The sequence below is a fragment of the Anguilla rostrata genome, chromosome 6 (assembly GCF_018555375.3).
Source record: "Anguilla rostrata isolate EN2019 chromosome 6, ASM1855537v3, whole genome shotgun sequence".
Classification (NCBI taxonomy): domain Eukaryota; kingdom Metazoa; phylum Chordata; class Actinopteri; order Anguilliformes; family Anguillidae; genus Anguilla; species Anguilla rostrata.
In genome coordinates, this window is record NC_057938.1 from 9,553,026 (window position 1) to 9,571,568 (window position 18,543).

The window sequence follows — 18,543 nt, forward strand, 5'->3', positions numbered from 1 at the left end:
ATTTATTCATTTCTGTTGGATTACAAATGTGCAATTAAACTATATGACCTGAGGCAATACCTCAAAATGGCTTCCGGAGAGCTGTCTCATTGCAATAACTTTGATGTCTTATTTCATTAAAAACTGAATAGGGAACATATAAGGACTTTTTGTTACTCTTGTTGGGAGAAGACATATTTGGCTGTTGCTGTACTGCTCTTGCATGATTATGTGGCCCGTCTTCGTGATCACCGTCTGTTGTTTCTGTTCGGGGTTTTTTTTTAGAAAAGGGGGGTTTTGCTATTAAACTGGATAGCTTCACTTGTATTCATGTGGTCATATAGTTCATTACATGTAAGGGAAGATTGTTATGGCACCATTGTCAGTGAATTGCTTGGTTGAATCTTATCAGTTCTTGGAATTTCCATATATTGTTGACGCACCCTCCCCCCACCCCCCAGCCTCCAGCCCCCAGCCCCCCTTCACCCTCCCAGTTCCCCAAACACATAGCCTATGCACCTTTACTGAAATAATTAAATGTATTCCCATCTCAGACTTTTGAGAATTTAAATAAAGAATCTGTCTCTAGGTGGCTCGATTTATACCATTTACTCATGATTAATAAATACAACAATGTTCTTTCACCATTTATTAATTCACCAAATACAGTGAAAATGGCATCATAATATACAATGAATCATTCTTAGAATGTCATGACGTTTTGTTGCTTTTTTGCTTCATAAAATGATGTTTCATTTTTGAAAATATTAAGGTTTCATGCACAACAAACCATATTAAGTGTCTTTAAAAGAATGGTACAAAAGAAATAAAAAAACATAACTGTAATGTCCAAAAAAATTCTGCCAAATAACAACGCGTTATTTGAGTATACTCGTAAACAGTGCAATAGACTCTAAAGTTGCCATTTCTAACGAATCCATCAACGAAGCTCAAGTCACAGTATACGATTTCTCAATAATAGATTAACATTGATGTGTGCAAAACCAGAAAAACATTCAGTAAGTCTTAAAAAAAATAAATACGTCTCACACTTGATATAGAATGAGACAGACAAAACGAAATTTCGTATATTCTCCGGTAGTCTCAATCTGAATATCCTTTCGAAAGTACAAACATTTTTTGTTGATGAATTGTAAGACGTTAGACTAGCATATCATTTTAAATAACAAATATTTAGATATAAAAATACAAATATGAATTTTCTTAAAAAGAAGCGTGCCAGGGTAAGAACGGTGACGGCACCTGTACTGGCACCGGAGTGAAAGTTCATGCAAAGAGATGGAGAAAAAAGTTTACTTTTTATTTGTGTAAGACGAAAACATAAATAATTTTAAGAATCAAAATAAATAACTATAAAGTCCTTCCCAGTCCATTTCATTATTTGTTATTATTACTGTTATTCCATAAATGCATGTTTTGACCATCCCTGCTGACACCTGGAAATGTCTTCCGATATTTATAACTGTTATTGTAGAACAGATATGCTCAGGTGAGGAGAGGCGCCGACCTGTATCACTAAAAATGGTAATAATAATCAGCTTTTTTCATTTAAAATAATTCAATGTGTTTATTTGTTTACAACGCAAGGTCCCGAGACAAATATATATATATATATATATATATATATATATATATATATATATATATATAACAATGCATCATCCTCATGTAGAATTTCCATGAATACATACATCGGGTCTTTTCAATTATGAGACTTCAATGTCTACTTGGTCTGTTTGAAAGATAGCGCTAGCAGCAATCGGAATGCATTCTATGTTTGATCAGTGCTGAACGGAACAGCTCCCTCTGAATGCGGCGTTGCCGATCGTTTTCAATATAAAAGCATGTTTTTGGGAAAGGGGATCTTCGACCTTAGATACTGTACAGCTATAGAAACAGAGCTTAAATGCAATTCAGCTTCCAGTTGTTGACGTTATGTGGCTTGTAAGCTCTTTTTGGAAGAAGATGGTGGTGAGATAATGGCAAGTTCATCCATTGCTATACATCTGCGGAGGTGAAAGACGGAGTAGCACAATCAGCCATCTCCGTATCTTTCTGCGCAGCAGTAGTTTAAATTGGGTTTCGTTTGGAGAAATGCCAGCAACCCCAAAATAAATCTCGGTCTTTCTATCTCTTCTGCTTTCTTCATTCTGTCTCTTTCTCTCCCTTCTTCGTCATCGCTTCGTACCCTCTTTTCTCCTGACAATCCTCGTACACATGCACAGCCGACAAGTGCTTCAAACCGGTGATTAAAATAAAAAGTCAGCAAGGCATCGTTCACTTTACACGCCAGGTGACGATTTGTCCGTCATTCCCTTCAGGACCTCATCTATCCGGTCGTCTTCGATGACCACTGTAGAAAAAGAGGGAAAATATGTTTATGTCTCATATCCCTTTGTTGCAACATTATTTAAGAAGAAAAAACAAGATTTCTGTCTCTTTTGTGTTTTTCGGAATTGCTTTAAGCTAATAAGCTGGTGTAGGTTCATTGGTAGAGAGTTATTTGAAGTGGCGTTGGATGTTCGTTTGACAGATGATTCGGAAAGCTGTTCTATGCAGATTTAACGAAATATGTTGACGTTTCGTGCTATGCGTGAGAAAAACAATATGCAACTGCAACGTTCACGTGGTTTGTGGCTCAAATCCGGCCAGTAAAGACAATGTTGATTTATAATCTATGTTTATTTACCCGCCGGGAGGGTCGAACACATGATGCAGAGAGCATAGGTCTCACACGAAGGATTTAAATTGCATTTTAAATTGTAATTTCCCCCAATTAAAGAAAAAACAACAACTATACCGATACAATGGTAGGCTATGTATGTAATAGTCGATTAATGTGCAACAGTTCGGTAGGTTTCCTGCATGCAGCAAATATTTTTTTCTGGACATCATAGTTATCAGTTTTCTCTCGTGGCATAATTCCATAGAAGCTAGGTTATATTGATTCTGTTATTGCGTTATTTACATTGTGTGTGTTGACAGTTGGAATGCTTCTCAGAAGACTAGTTGCCTAATGTGTTCTGTATAACGCCAAGGACATGCGTCTGTCTATTTATTCAAGTATATCATAGTTTCTCCATTTAGGCTACTTAATTAATACCTGCTTGAACTGTTAGTTGTATTTCAATATGCCGAAAGCTACCTTATAGCTCAATTGAAATTATGAAGAAAACGTGTGTATAGGTTATACTTTTATATATTGTCGTAAAATAGCCTATCATACGACAATATGGTTTCGTTTCACTGCTTACCTCGTTTAGCTCTGCCAATCTGTCCAAGTTTTGGGGGTCTTTTTCCTTGAGATGCGCCAAAGAAGGCGTTTGTGTCTTGCAGCCCACAGCTGAAAGACATTTGACTGACTTCACTGTCAGCTCCGTAGCCGCTCATTTTCCCCTCGCTGTATGGCAAAACCTCGGACATTATGGCACAGAGATAAAAGGGGGCTCGCGCGAAGAAGAAATTTGTTTTAATCTTCCGGAGATTAGCAATAAATGCAGATCTTCACAGATAATTGCACTTCTCACGCTGTCCTCGAGAAATCCTCAGGCTCAATGTAACGCGCAATCTTCTTACACAGCCACTGTCTCAGGGTGCGGAGCCTAGGCAAATAGCGCCTTGGTAAGCGAGAGCGATGAATTGACTATCGACGATGACCGTTGTGTTCGCGTCTCTGTTCGGAGAAGTCTGATGAGGAAAGTGGGAGATCCCGGGATCATAAAGGAAACCCAGGCGGAACAGTGAAGTCATCCATCCGGGTTTTGAAGTGTGTGTGTGCGTGTGTGTGTGCGTGTGGTTGGGGGAGAGAACTCGAAATGCTAAGAAAGTAGAAAGAGTGACCTCATCAGGCGAACGGTGTAATTGACTGTAAGCGAGGAGGAAAAATAAGAAGCTGCAGGATGAATCCTGGTCCACTGCATCAGAAATAAAGTGGGAGGGTGAATATTGTTTTCAAAGTTTATTGTTTATTTATATTTTTTATAAATTTATTTGGCAGACACGAGTATGCACGAAGACTAAGAAAGGTTTCCAAAATTATTTGAAGAGTAGGCCTACATTTAGCAAAAAGGCCTAAGTAGGCTAATATCCAACCCGTTCGCTTCACATTAAATGCGTTAGCCTACACTACGGAAGCTATTAAATTTGTTTTTTTTAATGGTATAATGGCGCAATGCATATAACCAAACTATCTTTATTTCAGTTATTAACCTCGGTTATTTTGTTCAAAAAGAATAAAACGGGCATTTTCACGTTACAATCAGGCGTTTCTGTAGCTAGTTTGATTGTGAGAAATTGGATATCACCTAGGATAGGACCTCTAGCTAAGTCTATTTAAAAAAAATTACTGAACAGCTGACCTGGAAAGTGTTTTGAAGTGAGGCTAAAACCAGACGCACTGTCTCTGCTTACATGCTGGTAGATGGATTAATAGCGTTGTTTTAACAACAGCAGGTCTCTTCAACATTAAATGTAGCCGACCAATAACATCGTTTGGATAGACATTTGAAATGATTATGCACCATCCCCTCCGCCAAACCAGACCTAATTTAAGCCTGTAATGAAGAGTAACGTCGCCGTTCAAATTTGGCGGTTGACGATTGTACTTTCCCCTCTGTTAGTATTAGAATGTCCCAGAAACACGCGTGGTTATGCGTACGAAATGTAGGCTACTCTGAAACTACAAACACAATTAATAATATATATTAAAAGCATGTTTAAACTTTACAGCTTCGTTGTGGTATAAATTCAATGTTATGCATAGGCTATCATTTTGTGACGGGATTACTTTTATTAGCATTACCAAATATTGCTCTGGTGCGCGCGCGCGCGCGCGTATGTGCCCACGCTGCACTATCACATTCAAAATCTTTCCACCACGATCCATTCCCTGGCGTAACCTTCACGCCAAGAGTAGCTGTGATAATTTATTAACTAGTCACGCTTTATCAGTCAGGAAGTGTCTGGAAATGTTACACCGGTAGGCTTGCTTTTTGCCAGTATCTACTTCATGAATGCTAACCTTATCTTGGCTACCTGATAAATGTTTATGCCACTCTGTAGGCCACTCTTTTTAAATCTGATATCAACGGCGTTGTTTACACGTTCATACTGTTCCAGGAGCATATATAGCTATTTTAAAGCACATTTGGTTTGAGTTTGTGGTGTGGGCCTATTATGTAACCTTCAGGAGAACGCACTGTTAGCCTTTAGACCTTGCACTACCCTTCTTAAGGGTCACCCTTGTTACCCTTAAGATCTTGTAATAATCGAAGTCAGCACATATTATCCGCATATGAGAAAATTCATTTTAAAAATAAGTGTAGAATCTTTGTACACATTTATATTTTTCTAGCTATTGTATACCTGACAATACAGCGTAGTATTTCATTCTGTACCCAAGAGATTCGTAGGCTACGTATTCATTTAAAATGATGGCCTTTTACATTCTTTTTTTCTCTGCTGTAACTGGATACATTTGTATTCAGCACCAAGGCCAGCGTTCAAGGCGACCTGTCTCAGTCTGCGACTATAACTTTTGCAGACTGCAGACTCCACGCAAGCCACTAGTCACCTATAGCCGGTTAAATATGTCAGTTCGCTAATACCTTCCGCACATATAGCCGGCTGCAACCATCATTGCCGATTCTTACCAACACATGAGGCTTAGGCCTATTATTTCCCCCAAGATGATTTAGGGCACTGAGCTGGCACAACCTGTCCTTTTCAGGAAAGAGTAGATAGGGAAGGAATCGCCTTTATAAGATACATATAAATGTTTATATCAGATTTTGCCCACAATTTTCACACTAGATGATTTAATGATTACATTTAATAAGGTAAAGGGTTCACGCATTGCCTGCCATATGCAATAGTTATTATAAATAGAAAAATGAATTAATTTTTGTTTTGTCTCTGTTTGTACAGTAAAACGGATTATCTGATTACAGAACTGATCAGGCTTGCCGCCGTATATTTATCGAGTAAATGGTGAAAGTGTTGCCTTGTATCTTTTCTACAATGGCGTTCGTACTTCAAGTCGAAGCTCAAATGGTCCTCGCGTTATGTCATCCTCTTCTCTGATTGGCTCCGCATTTAAAGGGACTTTGTCGGTGTTGTCGACTTTAGAAAAAACGCCTCGAAACAAAGTAGGCTACATCCATAACGAGTGTAACATGGCGGATTTTCTGAGAAAACTGTCTCTGTGGAATGCTGTTGTATTTAAACATATTTTATAGCTTAAAAAAATCCAATTTCTGTTCTTGTCCTCACATTCTGCAATGTGCAGTCACAATCAAAGGCCCCTTCCAACGTCGAAACTCCACCATCCGAGCTGCAGAGTGAGGGCATTACAGGAGGAGTGCACTTAACGGCAGCCACGCGGGCAGACTGCAGGTGCCTGATTGACCAGCAGAGTTTTCTTTGCATGGCAAAGACAGGGACACCATGCTGCCTGAAACTTTCCCTCTCTGTCACTTTGAACAGTTTGCGTTGCTATGCTGGTCACCTGGGTAAATTTGGCACTGGAGCATGTGCTGTATATGAACTTAATGTATGTAACATTCTTTACTAAGCTCATTATTTTTATGGTTTACCTGCATGCGTCACCTGGCAACTACGCAGTAAAATGTCCAGTGTTAAGTAAACTCTTATAGAGTACATTTGGTCCCACTCTGGTCGTGTTACAATTGGGTGACTACTTTTCCTTAGGTGTGCACAAGCTGACTATGACCTCAAAAGCTGCACTTAATGTCCACAGTGGAACTTCAGTTTACTTTATAATGGATTAAACTCATGTTATGTAGTTTTTATTTCAGTATTTGCAATGCATGTTTTATAAAATATAAATAAAAACATATACAATTTTCTGAATCAGACTTTATATCATAGGTGGGCTTACTAGTTTGTTTCCACCATGTGACCTGGAAGGTTTTTAACTTGTAATTCAATTGTTATCCTCCAGGGGTCCATATACACTCCAACAGCACAGTCAAGTGACTAATCATACAGTTAAGTTTCTAATCTAGATATTTATAAAAATAAAAATAAACTATTATAAAAACAAGTTGACCTAATATGGGGAGAGTGCGGAAGGGAAGCGAACATGGATGGAAGTTTAAATGCTTCAAAAAGCACATATTTGAGCCAGTACCACTCCTGGCCCTGGAGAGCTGGCTTTCTTTGTTACTCAGAACTTGAGTAGCATAGCAATTGGACACTTAAAGTTGATTACAGTTAACTCAGGTCACCTGGTTTTTTGCATTTTTCTTGGGGAAAAAAACTGCATGTAGCTCTGAGACTGCTCATAGACCTGATTCTGTCACTCGGCGCATGATATTAAAGAGACGACACAAGCATGGTTCTGACAGAATGGCTCTCATAGACACTGCAGACCAGCCAGAGGAGAGTCCTGTCAAGTGAGATGGGTCTTTGGGGTTGTCACTGGTTGGGAGGCGGAGCTTGAGTCTTTTGACGTGATTTTTCTTGGAAGAATTTGACCTTCTAACTCCAGCGACCCCTGTGTGACCTCCGCAGCCCTAAATGGAAAGTTTTGTGAAAATGCAAATTATTTTAGGTGTTAAGTATTTACAAAGATGCAGAGCAGACCCTGCTCCTCTAGTCAAATATTCACATGGCCTAACTACTAGCCAAAGGTTTGTATTAGAGAGAAAAGCATATCACAATAATGCTTTTGGAATAAAAGTGCTTTATAGATCTCTCTGATCTCTTGGGCAGGCTCATATGATTACTCTTAGAACTTACTTTCAAATGTTTGATCATGGATATTATGCATTTGATATGTACCATACTGTTTGAAATTTTTCATTTTTTGTCAAGACTACCACTATAAGCTATGCCATACCATATTTTTGGTTGCAGAAAGACCTAACCAAGAATATATTTTTGGAAAAAGTTTAGATGAAAAATAACAATGAAAAGTATGGTTAGCTTTCCTGGCAGTATGAATGTATTCTGGCAATATTCTGTTCTCTCTAGGCATGTTCATATTCAGTCTATTTTTTATGCACATGTACATGTCAAAATTATTATTTTTTGTTAGAACATCTGCTAATTTTGAAAGTAGAGACATATTTCACAGATAGACAGTGCTTGACTTACTAAAGATGTACTGGAATAAATGTTGATATATCAGGGGTGCTGGAACAAGATAAATTACAGGAGTGTGTAGTGATAAAGAGACTGAAACCTTGTGCGTACACACTTTCTCTGCTCTCACTGTTTTGTCCCTTTCTGTTTCTTTCTCCCTCTCTCAGCCTCTCTGCTCTAATCTCTCACTGTTCTTCCTCTGTCCCTCTCTCTATCTGTCTTTCCCCCTCCTTTCCTTCCCCCAAGTTTGACAAGCAGCTGTTGTGCTGTCCGGCAAAGCGGCTGACTTGATCAATCCCAGTCCCTCTGACAAGGACGTCAACCAGCAGACCTGTGTCTCTGTGAACCTTGCTTCCAACTGCTAAGACACCACAGTGCTGCCTCACCCACTCCACTACCTTTGAGGAAGAGGGAAGAACACCAAATAGGCAGGAACCCTTCACATGTATCAATCCCTAATGGATTCTGTGTGTGTGCGTGTGTGTGTGTGTGTGTGTGTGCGTGTGTATTAATCACAGTGTTTCTGTGGATTATTTGGAGATTTTTTTTGTTTTTAAAAAAACAACAAAATAAAGCTAAAATTAAAAACAGGTATAATAAAAAATTGTAAAATAAAAAATATATATATTTCTTCAACCGTGCGTGGCATGTGACAGAAATGCAATGAAACAGTCAAGACATCATGACTGGAATAGATGAACCCCATCTTGAACCCGTGTGGTTGTTGGTTTAAAGGGCGCATGTTGCACAGCGCAAACATAATCAAACTTTCACCCTATTATCATCCGGCCACCTTGGGCCCTCCTAGACTGAGGACACAGACAGGTTCTAAGATGTTCTCTCTCCCTCTGCTGCTCACTAGGAAGAGTCATGGACAGTTGCTGCTTCTGCTTCCCAGCATGCATCACCTGATGTCTCCTGTTGTTTCTTGCTGTCAGGCTCCTCCATAAATTGGCTGTTAGCTCTGAGCCACAGGCACATCTTCACTGGATAGAGAATAAATTGTTTTCCCACAGAGTGTTTCATTTTTTAACATAATATTTCATTTAAATGACTGCATATGTGGATCTAATTTGTATGAGAGATGAGAGATAATATTTAATTTTTTGATTGTTGGACTGTTAGATCACAATTCTTCATCTTGAATGAAACAATAAATTAAGAATGATTTTAGGATCATATTCATCAAAAATAACCTAAGAACACGCTCATAAATAATCAGAAAATTCACTGATATTATTCTCTGTCTGTATGTGTGAGTGAATGCAGATTGCTTTACAGTGAGTCATTATTAAATAAGAGTTTCATGTAGTAACTGGGGCAAAAAGGACTGGATGAAGTGCAGTGTGTACAAGGGACTCCAACACATCACAGAGCTGTTACCTTTGTTTATCTACAGAACAGCAGGAGTCAATCCAGAAGGGTGACTGGAACAAATTTAAATGGTGCACCTCATGAACTGGAGGCTGTAACCTCAGCCACTTAAGTGTCACAGAGGAGACGCCCACTGTGAAATCACTGGATCTCCCAGGACAATGTAAAACTGTTATCCTAGAAAGAATCTATTCAGCCCCTTCAATTTAACGTGTACTATTTTCATAGAGGTTTCAGGATTTTTTCTACAGCATTTCAGAACCTCTTCCTCAAATGACTTCTGGAAGCTATGTGATAAATAGGACTCAGTGGTGAGATCTATTTAGTATTTTTTTTTTTTTTTTTTGAGAACAAAAATCATATTTCACAAGATATATTTTTAAAAGATAATGCAATGTTTTAATAAATACATCAGGTTCATATTGGGCAGCTTCTAAGCTAGAATGGAGACCTTAAGCGCTCAAGCTGTTTTCATGGAAAATCTAGAGCTTTGGGTGTTAGGCTCACTGTACTGTAAATTATTGATAATAAAAGCATGCCTTTGTCACATTACTGCAGTAACTAGGTCACAAATGACACGTGCTTTCAGCGCCAGCTGGATGCAGGTAATCCGCAGCGCCTGACTGAATGTTTTGATTTATTTATTTATTTATTTATTGATGCTGCCTGACACATTATTTTCAGGTACCCACAATTTCCAAAGACGTTCCTATCAGCAACGACCGAGTGCCGTTGAAGAGGTGACATCACCCGCGGTGAGCTGCGCATTCCGTAGCTGTCGGCCAGAGCCTGGCAGCAGCTGCCGCTTCCTGTCCCCGGCAACGGCCTCCCGGGATTCAAAGGGTATTCTAATCAGGTGTACAACCACAGGTGAAACATTTCCCGCCTGTCGCACCAAATTACTCGCACCGCGTTGTCACAGCACGGGCATTTCTCTACCAGCGTGTCACTGACTTTTCAAGGGACCTCAGTATGAAAACACAAATTTCATGATTCGGAAACAGAATCTAATTACTGTCAGAGACGGTTGCATTTTTCTTGTGCGTCTGGGGTCAGAGTTTTATATTAATAGGTGATATTAATTTGGTCGTACATATCTTATTTTTTTATGTGAAATATTATCCAAAAATAATTGCAGAATGCTCAGACTATTTACACAAAGCCTGGGATAAATAATAAACGGGAGATATGAAAAGTGCCATCATTTCTGCATGGTGCAACCACTGTATAAAAGTAGGGCTTTCTCTTTCCCTTCAACGGATCTCATGAATCGTTCTTTTAAACTAGTCCTGTAAGGCCCCCTGGTGGACAATTTCTTAACAATTCTCTGTGTTTCTTTATGCTTACAGAACGATGACAATCGCTCTGCAGGCATACTGAAACACAGACAAGCCCTCAAATCCATTAGAGTCCAGCATGCACTGATTCAAAATATATAGACAACTGCAACTTTATACACACACATAAGTATACACATTAGAAAGTACTTAAAGTGAGTACGTCCACAATGTATTGTCTACAAATAACAGCTGTGAAGTTCCCTGTCTATCACAGCTGGTACAAGCATTTGGTTGCTTTGACCACTTCACATTGCTCATGGAAAATCAACATCCATTTGTTCAAGCAGGGCTGAAGCAACCTCCTGGGTGGTGTGAAAACCAGCTTTATAAAACCAGCCCGGTGCCAGCTGCAGCCCAGGTGCGCTCTCCAGCCAAAGATCCACACGGACTCTGACAGCGGAGCTACAACCGAGATAAGGTGGCTTTTCTGGCTGATTGAAAGGGTTAAAGTCTGGCCTCTGTTTCTACAGATTTCAACCAGAATCAATGGCTGAGCCACACAGTGGCACCCTGTAGATGGGCCTGTAGATGACTTGGAGCTGGTGTGTGCCGCAGCTGGTCTTGTGAATGTGAAAGAGCTGGGCCAGGGCCTCCATGTACAGGCTGTGGTAGTGATGCACCATCTCTATCTGTACTGCAGACTAGATCTGGGTCAAATACTCATGTAAATCCCTCTGGGTGAAAAACATCTCCTAAATGACTAACAGAAATATTAACATGTTGATTTAAAAAAAAATATCATAAAAAGAGGATTATTCTCCTGCAACCACTGATTTTACTGTTATTCGAGTGAATGAGAGCAAGAATGCAAGAAACAGGCAAGAACAAAAACAATAATCAAAGAAGACAAAATAAACTAAATTGAGTCTCACTGGATATCAAGCAACCTAAAGGCATATGGGGTGAATGTTTCTCAGATTTCTCAGATTCTGCAGCGATCTTTGCCCAGTATACAATCTAACAGGAGGCAAGCGTCACCTGATCCTTGCAGCTGTTGCGGGGACACTTGAAGGATTGACCTTCTTCACCCCATGGGGGATTTATAGAACTGCAGAAGGGCCACCTGCTCCAAACCCCCATCATTCCCTCGTCCCAGTTGGATAGTATTTTCTTTAGTTTTTCCATTTCATCGCTGTAAATAAATCTGGCGTCTTTCCATCTCTCATCCCCCTCTCCCACCCACCCAAAATATTCCTTGTTCGTTTTCAGAGCTGGCAGAAATAACGGCATATTCAGAGTATACAAGCTGAGTGCTTCTCTCAGTAATGCCACTAACTAGGCATGACGATGTATCCAGTGTTTCCAGAATTCATTTCACAGCTTGACAACACATTATGCAGAGCTGTAGTCAGGTGTTGCGACAGGTGCATTTGTCTGTGAAATTGTGGTAATAAAGAACTGTCATCTTAAAGAAGTCTCCAAGAGAAAATTACTTATTTGTTTTAAAATGGGAAGGACTAAAATAGTGGTCAGCCACAGGGGCTGTTATTATGGTTATTCTGAATTGATTTAACTTAATTTGCCAGCTCAGGCAGTTGGCTAGTTGGCTACAAATTTAACTCATTTCAGTTTTCTGGTTTCTTGATCAGAATTGGTCACTGATATTAAAGTTAACACACAAACAAGCAAACCCTAATGATGTCTAGGATGTGAGCTGAAATGTTTACCTATGCCCTGCAGGGTGGAACATGCTGGGCGTGATGTGGGATTTATGCGGGAACCAGCACGTGTACTGTAGGGTTGAAGGGCAATGAAAAGGTAGACCAGGCAGGTAAGGAATCAGTAAGAAGAGTGGAGGCTGGCACTGAGTGTAGGTCAATCATTAAGGAAGGGAGAATAAATCAGTGGCAAAAGGAATGGGATCAGGAGAAGAAAAGGAGATACTATTACCCTATGCAAAAGTCAGTAAGGCAAAAAATGTTAGTCATAGGAAATAAAAGTAGGGATGAGGTGTTGTACATGAGACTTCAGTTTGGGTACTGTGGGCTGGCTGGTTGACTTAAAAGGATTGGGAAGAATGAGAATGGATCATGTGAATGCGAGGAAAGAGAGACTGTTAATATGTGGAAAATATCAAACATAATGAAGAGCTCTGTTTAACAACCGGTCAGATGCTGGGATGGCAACTTTCTCACTGAAGATCTATTAGGACTGGAAGATAAGCAACATGCTGCTGCTAGATCGGTGCTTTATTTTATTTATTCAACAGGTCTACATCCAAGGCTGTCAGGCCTGGAAATGAAGGTAAAGTGCAATTCCTATGTTAAACGTAGGATGGCAGCAATACGCTAAAAGGAGTTAGTACCGGAACTCTACAAGCAGAAGAAGAAGAAGAGGAGTTTGGTTTCCTCCAATCATGTGGCTACAACGAAAGTAGTGTTACACATGTTTCGGCCTACTTGCGTGGGTAGACATGGCTGGAGGTGCAAAGAAGAAATCAACCGGTCAGGCGTCTCGGATATGGGGGAGTCTTCGCACATTATGGCAGGAGAAGCACTTGATTTTATTCAAAGCCGAATATACTTTCCTGGTGGCTGCGGTTCTTTGGTTTTTGGAAATCGGAATAAATGTTTGGGTTATACGCAAGGTTGCATGTAAGTAACTACAGCTCAGATGAATCAAGCGGATTTGCTATGCTAGCTATTATGCTAATATGGTTTGTTAGCTGTTTCGAGTGACTGACATCGTCTGTGGCCACGTAGTCGGCTGTTGTGCGGGATTTGCCGTCATGTTCTTTTGGGCCGGCAACGAGCAATGCTATAAACGTAACGTTTGCCAGCTTAACTAGCTGACAAGGTATACTGTGTGGCTGCTAGCTGTCTGCTAAGCAGTGGATGCATTGGTTTGTTGGCTGGCTATCGAACGTTATCCACAGCAGAATACGTAAACGTACAACTTCGTCATGCTGCCTATTGACAGTGGCTAGCTTTGCTTTTCTTTCTCATGGGTAGATGGGTATAATACTTGGCTAGCTAATACTTATTGATATCTGCCACTGACATGTGGCATCACCGATTAATGTTGCTTTTGTGTTATTGGTGTTTATGGACAGTTATATTCGAATGCATTCAGCATGTCAAACAGTAAGTGCTGGTACAGGATTGTTTTAAGTTAAGAGTGTGGTAATGGTGCTGAGCTGATGCCTTACAGTATGTGTGTCCTGAATCCGTAGACACGGAGATCGACTGGAAAGCTTACATGGACGAAGTAGAAGGTGTCATCAACGGCACCTACGACTACACCCAACTTAAAGGAGACACGGGGCCGCTGGTGTGAGTTTCAGAACGTGACTTCCCGAGGGGATATGTATAAATCCACACCACATTGATCTGCAAAGTGTACTATTGTTTCTTTGTTTTTGTGCCTGTACAGGTACCCAGCTGGATTTGTGTACATCTTCTCGGTGCTCTACTATGTCACTGATCACGGGGTGAATATTCGGATGGGGCAGTATCTCTTCGCCGCGTTCTACCTGATCAATCTCCTGCTTGTGTTCCGTATTTACCACCGTACACAAAAGGCAAGTCAGGTCACTTGTTTAGAGGTTGACTGCGATGAGACTATTAGTGAACTGTGATGGTGAAATGAAAGACACTAAGGGCTGATTCGCATAAAATGTGGTAATGCTATGAATCCTTTTAGAGCATCAGCTATTGTTTATAAATTGAAGCAAATGGTAGGCTTGTCTCATCCTGTAGGTCAATTAGGTCATTTCTGTACACCCAGTCACATATGGCATTTTGTTACCTACAAAGGCAAAACCGCTCCTTACACCGTTCCCCCAAGACTGAATTATGCAGTGCCTAATAGTCCAGCACAGCATTTGTCTGTGATTTTGGCCAAAACTGTGTCTTACCAATGCCTTTTCTCCCTGACATGTACTCCTCAGGTTCCCCCCTACGTGTTTTTCTTTGTTTGCTGTGCCTCTTACCGCATCCATTCCATCTTCGTCCTCCGGCTTTTCAACGACCCGGTAGCCATGATGCTGCTGTTCGGCGCGGTGAACCTGTTCTTGGACGGCCGCTGGATGCTGGGCTGTGGGCTGTACAGGCAAGTGCCTCAACTTCTGTGGATTGCACAGTTTGCTCTCAACAGACAAAGCTATGTATGCAAGATTAACCTTGATAAACAGTTTGTGGAGGAAAATGGTGTCTGTTAGACTATTTGTTTTGGAGCACATATTCTGTGCATACCTGAATCAGATAATTACTTGAAATACTTTGACCCAATAAGCAGATTGTCAGCAGTCCCTCAAATTGCTTACAGTTTTAAAATAAGTATCTATTTTCAGAAATGTTCATACCAACATCTCCATGATGGTACACTTTGGCTAGTTCACTGAAAATTCTCTGGTGTGTGTCAGATTGTTTGCAAACTTTCCTGGTATCTAAATTATTAATATAATTGAAATACATATTTGTCCATAATCTGATTGTGTATCGTAGGGTTTCCTCAGTCTAATGGCTCACAGACTTGTGTATATGTACCTCTGTCATATTTGATTTGTCTGTCCTCTTCTCTTGCGGACAGTTTAGCAGTGTCTGTGAAGATGAATGTTCTCCTCTTCGCCCCCGGCCTCCTCTTCATCCTCCTCTGGGAGTTCGGCCTCCTGAAGACCCTGCCCAAGCTCTGTCTGTGTGCGGCCATACAGGTGAGCCCTTCGCGTCGCCCCTGCGACACCGGAACCCGTCCGTCCAGTCAGCGAGGGATCCCAGTGTGTGACCCCCCTGCCCCATCCGTTCCTGTGCACTGTAGCTGCTGCTCGGCCTGCCGTTCCTGCTGGAGAATCCTGTGGGCTACGTTAGCCGGGCCTTCGACCTGGGCCGGCAGTTCCTCTTCAAGTGGACGGTGAACTGGCGCTTCCTGCCTGAAGAGGTCTTCCTCAGCCGCTATTTCCACCTCGCCCTGCTGGGGGCCCACCTGCTGACCCTGCTGCTCTTCACATTCCGACGGTGGAAGAGGTAGCTCTTCCAACGCCGCCCGCTGGACGTGACCCCTGGGATCTGGGGAACACTTCAGCTCAGGCGAATGCGCATGTTTGTCTGATCAACAGCTGTAAAATTGTAAAAATGGGCACTTTAGCTAATGGACTGCTAGCCTATATGTAGGTTGCAGCATTAACATTTGAGATTGTTTAATCAGCATTAATGGTTTGATCTTTGCATATAAAATGAAGTAAATGGAAGGTCTTCATATGTTGCTTGTGATGAATGTGTGAAGGTTTGCTGTCGATGTCATTGCAGGCCTGGAGAGAGTGTAACGGCACTACTGAAGGATCCTGCTAACCGGCTGCAGCCCTCACCAAAACTCACCGCTAATCATATCCTTCCCTCTGTGTTTTTCCTTGCAGAAGGCCTCGTCCAAAATCATTTATTTCTTTATACATGACCCTTTGCTAACCAAGTCTTCTGGCTTGTTATTGGCATAAAGCTTAGTTTGTATAAAATATAACTACCTGACTTGCTTGATGACTTGCACGGGTGTCGGAAAAACCGCATTGTAGCCTGTAAATATCCTTTTTTTAAAAATAGAAAACAAATGTACAGACATATATGTATCAACAAAAGAAAATGATAAACTTTAAGAAAAATAATTGCTGTGAAAATAATGAAGGAGAGCTGAAAAAACCGAGCAACGTATTTGTTAATATAGTGACATAAATTTGCTGCGTGTCCTGTGCCCATCCATCTCACCACAGCTCTTGTGACGTCACTTCCTTTCCCCTGCCAGTTCACATAATCTCTCCTTAACGGCCAATCACAGATGGTTTTGGTTCTGTTCACCTCCAACTTCATCGGCATGTGCTTCAGCCGCTCGCTGCACTATCAGTTTTACGTGTGGTATTTCCACACCTTGCCCTACCTGCTGTGGAGCGGTGGGGTGAAGAAGCTGGCACACCTGCTCAGGTAAGGACAGCACAGCACAGCTCAGAAAAACAAAAACAAAAATTATGTCATACCATTTTTCACTGAAAGGCATTATGGGTGAAGGTGCGAGTGTGGATGCATGAAAACAACTTCTTTACCTTGCTAGTTTTGGTGTTTATGTACATGTCGGTTTTGCTGTGTTTTATGCTGATGATGTTTAAAAGCTGGCTTTGAGAAACTTGATGTTCAGGATCCTTTGTGAAAAGTGACATGTTGCACAGATGCTGCGTTTGTCTAAGTGACACGTTGGGCAAATGCCAAATAGGTACTAGGGGCCGGACCATTACTCGACCATTTACAGCAGAATCTTACACATTTAGAAGAAAATATAATCAAAACTCTTTGCACACAGTCCACAGTCAGTCCTATTACACAGGTTGAATGACCTTTAAGTGAAGTATTTGCTGAGCCCAGGAAGTTAGACCATCCTTATATTGTGGATTTCACTTAAACTGGGTAGTAGTTGATACAATAAAAATTAAGTGCCAGCCCATTCTGTCTGAGTTGCAAAGTATTGTGTTCAGTGATGCTACAGGTCTGTCTCTTCTGGCTTTGCAGGGTCCTCATCTTGGGGCTCATCGAGCTGTCCTGGAACACGTACCCCTCCACCATCTACAGCTCGGCCGCCCTGCACATCTGTCACCTCATCATCCTGGTCTCCCTCTGGCTTTCTCCCCCCATTACGGCCGGCCAGCAGGGCGGCAACAGAGAGTCTCAGGAAAAGCCCAAACGGGCGTGACCAAAGTCCCGCCACCTGGCGAGGACACTCGCCCTGTCGCCACCTTGCTGTCACTCGCCATCCTCCTCTACCTCTGTGGGCGTGGCCGCGAAGGGCAGGGGGCAGCGTCAGTCTTAAATACCAGCTGCTCTACCCTTCTTCCACCTAGGTGTGGCCCCGCCATTTTGCGCCCCCCCCCCCCCTACAATTCAGGAAGCAAAAATGATCTGCAGTTTTGAGAACTGGCAGTAAAATAACAATAGTTTCTCCTTTTCATTTCGTCTTACCTCCCTCCTTTGGTAAATTTTTGTAGTTGACCCGAACCTCTGAAGAACACAGGAAAGTGAAAATCTGGCAGTGTTTTGACTATCGTGCTGTTTTGCACAGAAGGTTTTCATTCGTTGCTATTTTTAGTGTAATTTTGTTCTCCCGTCTCCTCATGGTCACTGTCTTCAGACTTACCGACAGTGGACCGGCTAAAGTTGGTCACAAGGAACCCTGGTAGCGCGAGTCGGTTTGGGAGGGGCCCCAGTGAGGCACTCAGGTGTCAGCCCCATGCTGTCATGACACCATTCTGCCTACGTGTTCATGACACCATTCTGCCTACGTGTTCATACCTGATGAAGGATGGCCTGCGTTTTCATGGTAAAGAGTTAAAGCTCACCTGTCGCTAGAAATGCTGCCACCTCAGCCTGCCACATTTCAGTCATGGCAAAGCATACAAAAAGGAGTAAGGTCTTCGCTGGAAGGACAGAAGCTCGCGTTCCGGAAACGACGTTTGCGGTCACGAAAAATGTTCTCTGGCTGAATCTCTGCAGGGCTCCAGTATTGACAATCACGAGAAAAAATGTGAAGAGCATTTTATTTTTCTACCATTAACTTTGATTGTTGTGTACCTGTGTTAGATCTAAACACTGGGATCCTTTTGGCTAGAGCCTGTCTGGACAGTGTTGAGTGGTAATCAATTGGAAACGAATAAAAGCTGTGTTTAGGGTAGAGCTTTTTCGGTGTGGGGTGGTCATGGCTTTGGAACATTTGCTGAATGTTTAATTTGCATGAATTCCTTTTGTGGAATATT

General features: G+C 41.5%; 2 protein-coding genes and 1 long non-coding RNA gene across 3 annotated transcripts; 2 read left to right on the top strand and 1 right to left on the bottom strand.

The window, feature by feature from the left end:
* Positions 1-613: 613 nt before the first annotated feature.
* On the bottom strand, positions 614-3,682 carry camk2n1a (calcium/calmodulin-dependent protein kinase II inhibitor 1a). Its single transcript, XM_064338216.1, has 2 exons — positions 3,255-3,682; positions 614-2,353 (listed from the first exon to the last, which is right to left on the bottom strand). The coding sequence occupies exons 1-2, from the start codon at positions 3,421-3,423 to the stop codon at positions 2,283-2,285; spliced, it is 240 nt and encodes a 79-aa protein (XP_064194286.1). The 5' UTR covers positions 3,424-3,682; the 3' UTR covers positions 614-2,282.
* A 112-nt stretch (positions 3,683-3,794) lies between these two features.
* On the top strand, positions 3,795-12,193 carry LOC135256450 (uncharacterized). The gene is made up of 4 exons (XR_010330439.1): positions 3,795-3,938; positions 8,274-9,791; positions 10,165-10,350; positions 11,108-12,193. It is a non-coding gene; the product is annotated as an uncharacterized LOC135256450 (long non-coding RNA).
* A 960-nt stretch (positions 12,194-13,153) lies between these two features.
* On the top strand, positions 13,154-18,463 carry alg3 (ALG3 alpha-1,3- mannosyltransferase). Its single transcript, XM_064338232.1, has 9 exons — positions 13,154-13,414; positions 13,993-14,092; positions 14,193-14,340; positions 14,710-14,870; positions 15,351-15,471; positions 15,576-15,781; positions 16,064-16,139; positions 16,581-16,726; positions 17,306-18,463. The coding sequence occupies exons 1-9, from the start codon at positions 13,234-13,236 to the stop codon at positions 17,484-17,486; spliced, it is 1,320 nt and encodes a 439-aa protein (XP_064194302.1). The 5' UTR covers positions 13,154-13,233; the 3' UTR covers positions 17,487-18,463.
* The last annotated feature ends 80 nt before the right edge of the window (positions 18,464-18,543 follow it).

Bases quoted from the DNA above. Each gene is read 5' to 3' on its own strand.
- camk2n1a (XM_064338216.1), bottom strand. From the start codon at position 3,423: ATGTCCGAGGTTTTGCCATACAGCGAGGGGAAAATGAGCGGCTACGGA. The intron at 2,354-3,254 runs GTAAGCAGTGAA...CTTTTTCTACAG, and splicing joins GATTGGCAGAGCTAAACGAG to TGGTCATCGAAGACGACCGG.
- alg3 (XM_064338232.1), top strand. From the start codon at position 13,234: ATGGCTGGAGGTGCAAAGAAGAAATCAACCGGTCAGGCGTCTCGGATA. The intron at 14,341-14,709 runs GCAAGTCAGGTC...TGTACTCCTCAG, and splicing joins TTTACCACCGTACACAAAAG to GTTCCCCCCTACGTGTTTTT. The intron at 16,140-16,580 runs CATATCCTTCCC...AACGGCCAATCA, and splicing joins CACCAAAACTCACCGCTAAT to CAGATGGTTTTGGTTCTGTT.